This window comes from Haliotis asinina, chromosome 14 (genome assembly GCF_037392515.1).
Source record: "Haliotis asinina isolate JCU_RB_2024 chromosome 14, JCU_Hal_asi_v2, whole genome shotgun sequence".
Classification (NCBI taxonomy): Eukaryota; Metazoa; Mollusca; class Gastropoda; order Lepetellida; family Haliotidae; genus Haliotis; species Haliotis asinina.
This window is the reverse complement of record NC_090293.1, coordinates 4,064,684-4,078,016: the sequence shown is the minus strand read 5'-3', so window position 1 is coordinate 4,078,016 and position 13,333 is coordinate 4,064,684. Positions and strand designations below refer to the sequence as shown.

The 13,333-nt window shown below is 37.6% G+C and overlaps 1 protein-coding gene and 3 non-coding genes across 4 annotated transcripts; all 4 read right to left on the bottom strand.

Moving 5' to 3' along the window:
• Positions 1-945: 945 nt before the first annotated feature.
• LOC137262017 (uncharacterized) lies at positions 946-1,749 on the bottom strand. Its single transcript, XM_067799815.1, has one exon. The coding sequence runs from the start codon at positions 1,747-1,749 to the stop codon at positions 946-948; it is 804 nt and encodes a 267-aa protein (XP_067655916.1).
• A 1,016-nt stretch (positions 1,750-2,765) lies between these two features.
• Positions 2,766-2,878, bottom strand: Trnai-uau (transfer RNA isoleucine (anticodon UAU)). Its single transcript has 2 exons — positions 2,841-2,878; positions 2,766-2,804 (listed from the first exon to the last, which is right to left on the bottom strand). It is a non-coding gene; the product is annotated as a tRNA-Ile (tRNA).
• Positions 2,879-3,202: 324 nt separating this feature from the next.
• Positions 3,203-3,275, bottom strand: Trnat-ugu (transfer RNA threonine (anticodon UGU)). Its single transcript has one exon. It is a non-coding gene; the product is annotated as a tRNA-Thr (tRNA).
• Positions 3,276-9,843: 6,568 nt separating this feature from the next.
• Trnat-ugu (transfer RNA threonine (anticodon UGU)) lies at positions 9,844-9,916 on the bottom strand. Its single transcript has one exon. It is a non-coding gene; the product is annotated as a tRNA-Thr (tRNA).
• Positions 9,917-13,333: the final 3,417 nt, after the last annotated feature.

Genomic DNA, 13,333 nt, shown 5'->3' with positions numbered 1-13,333 from the left:
AACGAGTAAATATTCGAAATTTCAAGTTTTTGAAAGAAACTTGAACCGACGAGAAAATACTCGAAATTTCAAGTTTTTTAAAGAAACTTGAAGCAACGAGAAAATATTCGAAATTTCAAGTTTTTGACTGAAACTTCTCGAGGTAACGAAAAATTAATCGAAGCAACGAAAAATATTTGAAATAACGAGAAAAAACTCCAAGTTACGAGAAAATTATTGAAATAACGAAAAAATACTCGAAGCAACGAGTAAATAATTGAAGTAACGAGAACTGTCTTTGAAAAAAAAATATTTTGTGCTACAAAGTGGCAGCATTAGGCTTTCGTACTTTTGCACTTCAAACAAGTCCCTTCTTGTCCGAATAGACTTCCACGACCTTACCCATTTTCCATGAGTTTTCGCGGAGCGCTGTCGGTCAACAGCACTATGTCACCAACTGCAACATTTCTTTTCTTCTAGATCCATTTCTGTCTGGCTTGCAGCATAGGCAGGTACTCTCTGACCCACCTGCACCAAAACACATCAGCGAGATACTGTACGTATCTCCATCGCCGCTTCACGTAGTTGTCACACTTCGAGAACAGAGCAGGCGTTGTCACGTCACCTCCATGTAGACGCAACAACCTGGTGATTCGGCGTAAGGAGAGGTAAATCACTAGGGCTGTCCGGATTGCTTGTGATAGGTCTAGCATTCAATATAGCTTCCACTTCACAGAATAGCGTTACTAGACTCATCATCCAGCTTATGTGTTTGCTGACTCACTATACCGTTCAGTACTTTTCGAACGCTTCGAATTAAACGTTCCCAAACACCACCATTATGGGATCAAAATGTTCTTTTGAGCAAGGTCTTTGTGAATTTCTGCTTGATTCCATTTGTCAATCTCTTGGCGCATTTCCTTTTCGCATCCAATCAAATTTGTGCCGTTGTCAGACCATATGACTTTATGCTTGCCCCTCCTGGCAATGAATCGACGCAGACAATATACACAAGAATCTGTTGTCAGAGCTTGCTACATCGAGGTGTACAGCACGTAATGCCATACAAGTGAAGATAACGCCATAGCGCTTAACTTCCCCTCTACCACGCTTCACATATTGTGGTCCAAAATAGTCCATATCTGTTCGAGAAAGCGGGGGCTCGTTGGGCCGATCCATAGGCAGGTCTGCCATTTTCTGACCCATCTGTGCAGCTTTGTACTTACGGCACACAACACATTTGGATACAAACTGCTTGATCAGTGTCTCTGCACCAGGAATCCAGTACTTTTCTCTTAAGGCACAAAGCATGGAGTTCTTACCAAGATGGCCTACAGAATTGTGAATATCCATAAGAATAAGTCTAGCTACAGGGCTTTCCTTGGGTATCAGCACAGGATGCTTGGATTCATAGGAGATTTCAGCTCGTTGAAGACGACCGGCAACCCTGATCAACCCCTTTGCGAGAATAGGGTCAAGACGGTACAGCGGGCTTGACTTCTTGACAGGCTGAGTACCTGTCCGGAACATATCTAGTTCTGTGCTGTAATGTGCTCTCTGTATGTAACCAATTACAGCATTTTCTGCATTTTGTAGCATCTCCACAGTTAGACTTGCAGGTGCATCACTTTCTTCACTTTCAGTTTTGCTTTCTAGCTTGAATTTGCGCTGAACTTTCTTCAGAAGAATTTCCTTAGCTAGGAGGATCCAAGCTACTATTCTCTTCAGTTTGGTCCAACTTGAAAAACGGTCTTGACATGATGTCATCATCTTACTTGAGTGACACATTCACAGTCCTTTTCAGCTCGACATCGGAGTCACTTATCCGCAGACACTGTTCATCAAGTTGGGCCCACACATTTCCTGGCTCCTTCAAGAAACTTGGTCCACAAAACCAGTACTCAGCAGACAAGAATTGATCAATGTTCAAACCCTTGAGGCTGCATCTGATGGGTTTAACTTTGATTCGATGTTCCTCCATTGGTAAACATCTGATCCATCACGTATCACTGCGACAGGGTTGGCTACAAAAGTTTGAAATCGTGATTTCTCGTTGGTGATATATCTCAACACTGCCATGCTGTCAGTCCAGAAGATGACATCATCAATCTCATATTCCAACTCAGCTGCCAGAAAACTTGTATTACTTGACTGAGACTGACGCAGCAGTCAATTCCATTCTTGGGATAGCCATTTTCTTTAATGGAGCAACGCGTGACTTCGACATCACCAAAGAGCAGTGAACTTGGTTTGATGTGTTCGTAACACGAACATAGGCAATAATTCCATATCCTACCTCGGAGGCGTCGGAAAACATGTGAAGTTCACAGTTGACAACTTCACCCAACTATGATGGCTTATTTTGCTTATCTTACAGCATGAACATATTAATGATAGAAATACTATTGCATGTATAATATTATAATAGCCGTTTGTATGAGACGACATCTCTTGGGCATCATTTTTAAAGAGCAAACAAAAAACATCAGCGAGCATGGGCGCAGCCATGGCAGCACGAAAACCTCGTGCGAGTAGGGCACGTAACTCCACCATAGCACCTAGTTAATACCAACCGCTAAAGATAAAAACTATACGATGCGATTTTGACCGTCACATCTGCGTAAACGTCATTGGCGTGGGATATTCTAAATTTCACATATTTCAAAATGTGTCAGCTGCCATTTACAAGATGTATTTTCATCTGTCACACACTTACTTCCATGACGCTGGTGGGTGTAATGGGAGTGAGAGTGTTTGGGAAAATGTCAGAAAAATAAAGAAAAGGAAGCATGCCCGGGTGAGGCTCGAACTCACAACCTCCGCATTCCTCATCCCATGCTGATCATGGGGAAGGTACTGACTATAAGTACGGCGCGCTAACCGATTGTGCCACCGGGGCAGCTGATAAACAGCTGAACATTTTCACTGCAAACTACTCAGCTACTCTTCAAGCAGTCAAATACATCCGGATATGGAAAATTGGCAATGTTGCATATTGAACTGAACAAACATTAAGTAGGTCAATCGTGACTCGGGTATTTCATCTTATTCTCTTCTTTACCTCCCTAAAGTTCCAGAATTTGCTTTCAAGCTGATAATTCTTTCATGTTGATGCAACTGAAACGTTTGCTTGGCGGCCGATTTGCATGTGAGGGGACGTTCACCGTCTGGGTAGCACAATGGCATCCTGACACCTCGGTGATAGAAATCTGTAGAAAAAATGAGCCTCCAGTGAGAATCGAACTCACGACGCCTGGTTTACAAGACCAGTGTTCTATCCACTGAGCTATGAAGGCAGTAGGCCATCAACCGCAACGTATCAATTCCTATTTTCGCTCTTATCTCTTAGACTAAGATCTCTTGCAGTAGAAAAGACAAATAGATTGCAACAACACATTCAAACAATACCGTTTTCATGGATGTCTTCTGACAAATACTGAGTGCGAAAGATACATTTTGTTCACTTAAACTATATGAATTGTACAACTTCAGTTGAGTCGAGTAAAGGCTTGGGTATGGATTCAGACCCTAAAAGGCACTTGCACTTGGGTAACAAAGGCCACGTTAAACTCACACATGCATTTGTCCCTAATGCCACTGTGGTGAACTCACAGCTGTTTCCAGTCATGTGACGAATAGTTGGCCTCAAACTGCACAAAGGTTTCTTCCGAATGAGGACCAAATTATTGCATGTTTTGAAAGAAACCTATTTGATAGTCCCAAATGATCATCGATGTCCCGAAGAGAAGTTTATCAGCTCAACTACAAACAAACCCAAAAAGACGGAAAGATTAAAATACTGACAACAAATATGTAGCCCCCAGTGAGGATCGAACTCACGACCCCTGGTTTACAAGACCAGTGCTCTTTTTTTTCTTTAAAATATTTATTCACATTAACTGACTGGTACAGGTACAGACAGTGCTGATACTACCACATAAAGTATAAAAAGAGGATCACAGAGTTTAGGTGGCAGCGACTAACAATTCAGTTCTAAAGGCAGGAAAATAAGTAGTATTATACATTTGTATATACAAATATGCCATTATGAGAACGTTTTAGTATGAATAGTTGTATCCCGCCCTTTCTGAGTATATTTATGATTGTGAAAAGCACCTTAATGTAACGGATCTTTGAGAATAACGTCATTTCCGTCCAACTGCATATATGTGTTGGTCATGATGTATTTTTGAATGAAGATGTCTGATTAACTTTCGAATATCTAAAATGCAAAAATCTTAAATGACGCTTTATCATAGACTTAAATAATCCCCTCACATCAAATGAGACGGTGTTGTGGCGTGACATTATGGCTCTCCTTTTAAATACACACAGACGATATATTGACAATACAATGTCTATGAATGGTTTACAAGATAATTTCTTTTCTGGTAGAAATCCGAACAATAACCAGAGTGACAACTGTCCAAAGGTAAAACCTGTATCTTGGCACACATCTGTCAACAATTCAATCACTATTCTTTGCAAGGATGGCAACTCTTTGCAATAAATGAACAAGTGTAAAATGTCTTCTGTTTCACTTAGACACACTGGACAAACATCAGTGTTTGACATTCCAATTTTAAAGAGCTTATCATACGTAAATACAATATTATGAGCAATGTTGAAATCTAGCTCTGCAGAATCGGATGAGTTGTCTATTTGCCATACATTTAGCCAAATATCTTTCCAATTAATGTCTGAGGCAATGTTATCCCACCAGCCGATGGCTATTGGTTGCTTGAAATATGTTTTCCTGAAAACTTCATAACAATATTTCGCTGTGAATACTTCAACAGATACATCCTGTTCTGCAATTGTGCAGATTATGTCCTGTGAGGAATGATTGTTGCTGACATTAGATAAAATGATCTTTTTCCACTCTGACGGAAGCGCATGTAAAATGATCCTATAGCATTGTTGTATTGTACTTGTGTCTGTGTCAGGTAAAATTTCATGAACTATTTTCATAATAATATTTTCAGACATGAATTTGGGTATAACTTCCAAACAAATATGTTTAATACAAATAATCCCACTTGCAATGAACGTCTGAAACAGAGTTTTTACCTTAAATGTAATTAGTGGATTTTAAAATAGTGGTTGATTCATAACGTCCACTATATTTCGATGTACTGGTCTTTTTCCTTCATTAATTTCATTCCATGCAGCAAAAAGCTCAGCACCAAAATGGGCTTATATTCTGTAAATACGATTTATTATATTCCAGAGATAGTGCATGAAATATTCATGCACTAGACATAAAATATTCCATTGTTTGTTTCCAAAGACAGTTGAGTTGACTATTAACGAAAGCTCTCAGCAATTTTAGCCTCAATGCATATTTTTTAAGACGTAAACTTGGTAAATTTAAACCTCCATCTAAACGAACACCAATGCATGTGTCAAATGCAGTTTTGTCAGTTTTATTATGCCATAGAAAATGCCTAAATATCTTTGTAAATTTATTCTCAACCCACCCTGGAACTGGTATTACAGTAAACATGTACCACAACCGAGAACTCATGAGTACATTTATTACAATAGCTCTGCTTGTAAAGTAAGTTGTCTCCTAATCCAAGAATTTAACAGTGTTTGTATTTTTAGTATTATTTTTTCCCAATTAAATTTTTCACACATTTTCTTATCCGCTCCAAGGAAAATGCCTAGTATATCTGTACAATCTCTCTTGACTTTAACCGGAATTTGTATTTTAAACTCATGAAGTCTCTTTTTGCCCAGCAACAAAACTTCTGACTTTTCAATATTAATTTTGGCACCAGTTGCCTGACAGTATAAGCTAACTGTGTGAAATGATTCAATAACAGTTAACATCTGAGACAGTGATTGTGGTGTCATCTGCATGTTGATATATTAAAGATGAACTGTTGTTGATTTTGATATCTTTAATGAGAGGATTGCTTTTTATCAACAAATTTTATGGTTCTGATATAAGAACATATAACATAGAACTCATCGGGTCTCCTTGCCTTACTCCACGTGATAATTTGAAATATGGACTTAAATGTCCATTACATTTTACAGAACTTTTAATGCCTGTGTATAAAATTTTAATCCAAGTTATAAAATTCTTTCCCAAATTGAATTTACGCAAAACATCTAACTTGTCCTTATGTGAAACTCTATCAAATGCTTTTTCTTGATCTATTTTAATAAAAAAACGCATCCTCATCTTTATGATCAGTGATATCAACAACATCTCTTAAAGAATGAAAATTGTCTGCAATGTCTCTCCCAGGCACACGGCATGTTTGTTCAGGGGAGATAATATCTGACATTACTGACTTGAGTCTTAATGACAAAGTGCGTGATATTAATTTACAATCAACATTAATTAGTGAAATAGGTTCGTAACATCTGATATCCTTTTTATCACCTTTTTTTATAGAATAAACTTATGACACTGGCTTTCATAGAACTAGATAATTTCTTCTCTGCAAAATACTCATAGTGACATGATGAAAAAGAGGACATAAAATCTCCCAAAACTTCAGGTAAAATTCAACTGTCAAGCCATCGGGACCTGGAGTTTTGTTACGTTTCATACCTTTCAGTGCTTCTGTCATTTGTTTCATAGAAATAGGAAGATCACAATAATCTTTTTGCTCATCACTAATAGATGTGTGTATGACATTTACTACTTCCCGTTCTTTATAATCATCAAGTCCTTCATCTGTGTATAACGTTTCATAGAAAGATTGTGCCGCACTTATAATATCTTCCGTTGTTTGCAACAAAGTTCCATCTACAGCGATAAGCTCTTTGATCAAGTTAATTTGTTGTTTTGATTTTTCCAAATTAAAAAAAAATATGAAGTGCATCTATCTGACTCAAGAGTAAAGTGTGCCTTTGATCTCAAGAGAGCACCCCTACAAGTAATATTATCATGATCTTCCAGTTTCCTTTCTAAATCACAGAGTTGTGTAGATTCATACCCAGGTATAGTAGCTAATTTGTGATATTCATTTCGAAGTTTATTTTGAGTTTTGTAATAATCTGCCTTTGCCATTTTACTTCTTTTACTTGAATAATATTTGAAAACGTTTTCAACCGATATTTCAAGTTGTCCCACCAAATAAGTGGTTCTGATTCAAAAAGAGGACAAGATTTTGCTTCCTCAATAATGCCATGAATGTTACAAATAAAGATACCATCCTCCAAAAGCTGATCATTAAAAATCCACATTCTCGGACCTCTTTCGATTTCACCCAAATCAACTTTAAATGACACAATGTTGTGATCACTTATCTTGCAGTATTTGATATGACAGTTTTATGGTATTGTTTAAAAGATGTCTAGACAAAAGAAAAAAATCAATCCTGGATTGTTTTAAAACACCATTTACTCTTTGAATCCTGGAATATTCCTACTTATCATAGTTTTTGTGTCTCCAAACATCAACAATGTTGAACTGTTGAATGATGGAAGTTAGGGCATCACTACTTTTAAGATTAAATGTAGTATTTATGCCCTTGTCCAATGCAGGATTTAGTATTTCATTAAAATCCCCTCCCACAAACATATTATTTGGTTCCAACCAATTTTCTAATTCTGCATAAAATGATAACCTTTCATGTAGGTCATTAGGAGCATATACATTCAGTAGGTAAAATACTTTACCATCCACATCAATTTCAGCTTTTAATAATCTGCCCTCAGAATCTCCAGTTACCACATTAATTTGGTGTTTAAAATGTTGTGATACCAAAATTGCAACACCCCTCCTATGTATACTTGTAGAATTACAAGATAAGATTTTACCAGGCCACAAATGTTTATAGCTATTGACAAAATTTTCGTCCCAAAACGTTTCCTGTAGGAATGCTATGTCTACATGTGACATGTTGATAAGTGCTAACACTTTTTCAAATTTTCTAACATCTCTTAAACCATTAACATTCCATGACCATATGTTCAACATGATGAGAACTAATAAATACATATAAGACATCAAAATGGGTTTTAGTGTGATCTTTTTCCTTTTCTGGATTTTATCACATCCTTCTTTTTTCTCGGCGGCCTTCCCCCAACATGAGCCCTAATAACATCCTGATTTGGTTTCAAAACATTCCATTTGCACCTCACACTCCCTGGAGCCCCATCTCCACGATAAGGCTGTGCCAAAACATTCTGGTTGTCTCGTGTGGGGACTGCCATGGCATCATGATCATCTACCTGTATATAATTCACCTTTTGTTCTTGATCAACTAGTGTTATCATGTTTAACAGTGTGCTTGTGACATCATCAATCAGATTGTTATCACAAGGCGATACGAGTTGTTTGGTATCACTCCTGCACTTGCCAACATGTATGCTTCTATCAATCACTTCTAGCAAAACGCCACAGACAACTTCATGTGCTTTGTTGTCCAGTTGTGATACAGCGACATCTCCTGTCAAATTGTCCTTGTCCATGTCAGTGACTGTAAGAATTGTGTCTTCCTCTTCCTCCTCACCATCTTCTTCTGTGCTACCCTTAATAGCTGATTCCTGAAGAATGGGCCATTTAGCAAGGGTCGGATCTGCCTCCATGTCACTCAGGTCCTCTTCATTTTCAAAATCACTTCCCTGACGATTATCATCTTCTTCTGACATATCGTCATATCCAAAACAGCTGCAGTCCTTAGGTTTACGTTTGCACCTGTGGCACTTGGGAACACGGCAGTTGTACTGAACATGACCTTGTGATCCACAGTTTCTACATACAATGTTCGGACAATTCCTTTTTTCATGCTGATCAGAAAGGCAATGATGACATACCTTCACCTGATCGTTATGGAGAACTCTGAAAAAGTCAAATCCTCCATATGTCTTAAATTGTATACTGTAGGGAAGGCTATGAATTCCAAAAGGAAACTTGACCTGCGTGTACCTGGTACCATCTTCCCAGTTAGTCCCAGGAATTTTTCGTCGGCGAATGGTGTCAACTCATCTATTCCATAGGAATGTAGTACATCTATAATTTCCTCATCCGTTGTGTAACTCGGCAAGTTCATGAATGACACAACAACTTTATCATTTACTAAAGGTGTGATATCATACACTTCATCGTTGACAATTACACAATCACCCAGTGATTTTATGAGCGAATTCTCCGCAAGGGTAATTTCATAGTAATTGCTTCTTGGAGTACAACAATAAACAGTATTGTCTCCCAGTTCCATTTCAAGTGCATTACAAACGTCAACGGCTTTCGGGCGAACATGATTTCCAAACCTCACTTGAACAACGTTCTCTTTCTGATAGAAACGAGGTCGGCCATTTTCTTTGTGTACCTGACTAGGGGCTGGCCTCACCCCCCTAGCCTGGCGACTCATAGTCTATTATATGAACAAACAAACGTTTCCAAACAAACTTCACCCATATTCAACCATCCGTTCAAGAGATGAGAAAGAATTCTTCACAAACGACAAAGTACTTACTGAAAATATCAGAGCACTGAAAATCAGCGTCTTCACACCACCTCACCAAGGGAAGTAACCAAAGAACGGCGCGCTAACCGATTGTGCCACCGGGGCAGCTGATAAACAGCTGAACATTTTCACTGCAAACTACTCAGCTACTCTTCAAGCAGTCAAATACATTCGGATAGGGAAAATTGCCATATGTTGCATATTGAACTGAACAAACATTAAGTAGGTCAATCGCGACTCGGGTATTTCATCGTATTCTCTTCTTTACCTCTCCAAAGTTCCAGAATTTGCTTTCAAGCTGATAATTCTTTCATGTTGATGCAACTGAAACGTTTGCTTGGCGGCCGATTTGCATGTGAGGGGACGTTCACCGTCTGGGTAGCACAATGGCATCCTGACACCTCGGTGATAGAAATCTGTAGAAAAAATGAGCCTCCAGTGAGAATCGAGCTCACGACACCTGGTTTACAAGACCAGTGTTCTATCCACTGAGCTATGAAGGCAGTAGGCCATCAACCGCAACGTATCAATTCCTATTTTCGCTCTTATCTCTTAGACTAAGATCTCTTGCAGTAGAAAACACAAATAGATTGCAACAGCACATTCAAACAATACCGTTTTTATGGGTGTCTTCTGACAAATATTGAGTGCGAAAGATACATTTTGTTCACTTAAAATATATGAATTGTACAACTTCAGTTGAGTCGAGTAGAGGCATTTAATTATAAAGGCTTGGGTATGGACTTCAGACCCTCAAAGGCACTTGCGCGTGGGAAACAAAGGCCATGTTAAACTCACACATGCATTTGTCCCTAATGCCACTGTGGTGAACTCACAGCTGTTTCCAGTCATGTGACGAATAGTTGGCCTCAAAATGCACAAAGGTTTCTTCCGAATGAGGACCAGATTATTGCATGTTTTGAAAGAAACCTATTTGATAGTCCCAAATGATCATCGATGTCCCGACCCCTAGTTTAGGAGACCGGCAGCCTTAGAACTGAGTTACCTTAGTTGCTTGCACAAGACTTCACCATGGTGCCTGATGAAGAGGGTTTATCAGCTCAACTGCAAAAAAAACCCCAAAAGCTTAAAACAGCGAGAAAAGACATCTAGCCCCCAGTGAGGATCGAACTCACGACCCCTGGTTTACAAGACCAGTGCTCTTTTTTTTTTTTCATTAAAATATTTATTCACAAAATTGTAGAATTACAGTTGCAGACAGTGCTTACACTACCACCTCATAAATAAAATATGTATCACAGATTTGGGGTGGCAGTGCCTAACATTTCAATTGAAAAGAGAGGAAGTATATTTTCATAGAAATGTTCAGAAGTTTTTTATAGATTACAATGAAGAAATATACACGAATGAATGTATAATATATTTAATGTAGCTAATCTGAATACCTCTGTATTTATAAAGCATTATGTAATATTCTAATCTAACGGTGAGTGTAGAACAATCTCATTTCCATCCAACGATATGAATGTATTGCTCATGACATATTTTTGAATGAAAATGTGTGATTGATTTGCTTTGGAATATTTAAAGAACAACAGGCTAAAATGACGTCTTATCAATGATTTGAAAAATGCCTTCATGTGAAATGAAATCATGTTTTGGCTCAATATCACCCTCCTTTTAAATACAGCTAGACGATTAATTGAGAATACAATGTCCATGAATGCTTTAGACGACAACTTCTTTTCTGGTAAGAACCCAAACAATAACCAGATAGATAACTGTCCAAAACTAAAGCCTGTGTCCTGGCACACATCTGTCAACATTTCAATGATGAGGTCTTGCAAGGGCGACAACTCCTTGCAGAAGACGAACAGATGTAAAATGTCTTCTGTTTGTATGTGACACACTGGACAAACATCAGTGTTTGACAGTCCAATTTTTAGAAGTTTATCATATGTGAAAACAATATTATGTGCAATTTTAAAATCTAACTGTATGGAGTCTGTTGATTTATCTTTTTCCCATACATTCATCCAAATATCTTTCCAATTAATATCCAGTGCAAGCTGATTCCACCAAGCGATAGCTACTGGTTCCTTGAAATGTTTTTTTCCTGAGAACTTGATAACAAAATTTTGTTGTGAATAAATCAACAGACAGATCCTGGTTTTGAACAGTGCATGTTATGTCTCTTGATGGGGAGTTAGTGGCAACCTCTGACAAAATGATCTTTTTCCACTCTGACGGAAGCGCTAATAAAATAATGGCATAACATTGTTGTATGGTACTTACATCCATCTCAGGTAAGGTGTCATGGATTATATTAACAATAATGTGTCCAGACATGAATTTTGGAATAACTTCAAAACAAATATGCTTGATGCAAATAATTCCACTTGAAATAAATGACTGAAACATAAGAGTTTTTCCATTGAATGTAATCAATGGATTCTTAAATATTGGCTGATTCATGATATCATCTACCTTTTTAAGTAATGGTCTTTTTCCTTCATTCAATTCATTCCATGCAGCTAGTAACTCTGCATAAAATGGACTTATATTCTGTAAATAGGCTTTATCATATTCAAGGCTTAAAGCATCAATTCCTAAGTTCATTTTCAGAAGATGTGACATAAAATATACAAATGTTTGTTTCCAAATACAACTGAGCTGACAATTGACATAGGCTCTCAGTAATTTCAGCCTTAAAGCATATTTTTTTAAACGTAAATCTGGTATATTAAGACCTCCATCTAAACAAACACCAATGCATGTACCGTGTGCTATTTTGGCAGGTTTGTTATGCCATAAAAAGTCTCTAAACATTTGTGTAAATTTATTCTCCACCCAATATGGAACAGGTAGTACAGTGAACATATACCACAAACGAGAGCTCATAAGGATATTAATAACAATGGCTCTGCCTTGTAAGGTTAACTGTCTACGCAGCCATGAATTTAACAGTGCTTGTACCTTGTCTATTTTCTTCCTCCAGTTTAAAGTTTCACACATCACTTTGTCGATGCCGAAATAAATGCCCAATACTTCTATACAATCTCTGTTCACTTTAACCGGAATGTTGATTGAAAAATCTCTAAACCTTGTTTTACCCAATAACAAAATTTCCGATTTTTCAATATTGATTTTTGCACCCGTTGCCTCACAATAGAAGTTAACTGTACTAAATGTTTCAAGGACAGAGTTAACATCTGAGACAGTAACTGTTGTGTCATCAGCATGTTGGTATATCAAAGAATTAATATCATTACTGATGTTAATTCCATGAATATCAGGATTGTTTTTTATTATTAAATTCAGTGGCTCTGACACCAACACATATAGCATAGAGCTCATTGGATCCCCCTGCCTAACTCCACGAGTTAAAGTGAAGTATGGTGTCAAATGACCATTGCATTTCACAGAACTCTTTATATCAGTATACAGGATCTTAATCCATGAAATGAAAAAATCTCCAAAGTTAAATTTCCTAAGAATTTGAAATAAATAGTGGTGTGATACGCTATCAAAGGCTTTTTAAAAAATCTATTTTAATGAGATAGGAGTCATCATTATGATTACTGACAACATCAATGACATCTCTAACAGAATGTAGGTTACTGGCTATGTCTCTTCCTGGTATGCAACAAGATTGTTCAGGGGAGACAACTGAAGCCATCACATTTCTCAATCTCAACGACAACACTCTAGAAATGAGCTTAGAGTCTACATTAATCAATGAGATAGGTCTGTTAGACTTAATGTCCCTTTTGTCACCTTTCTTTTTATAAAATAAACTAATAATACTCTTTTTCATGGAGCGAGAAAGATTATGGTCTTTGTATATACCATCTACAACTTCTAAAAAGAAGGGACATAAAATATTCCAAAACTTTAAATAAAACTCAACAGTTAGGCCGTCCGGACCCGGTGATTTATTCTTTTTCATTCCTTTGAGT

Bases quoted from the DNA above. Each gene is read 5' to 3' on its own strand.
- LOC137262017 (XM_067799815.1), bottom strand. From the start codon at position 1,749: ATGATGACATCATGTCAAGACCGTTTTTCAAGTTGGACCAAACTGAAG.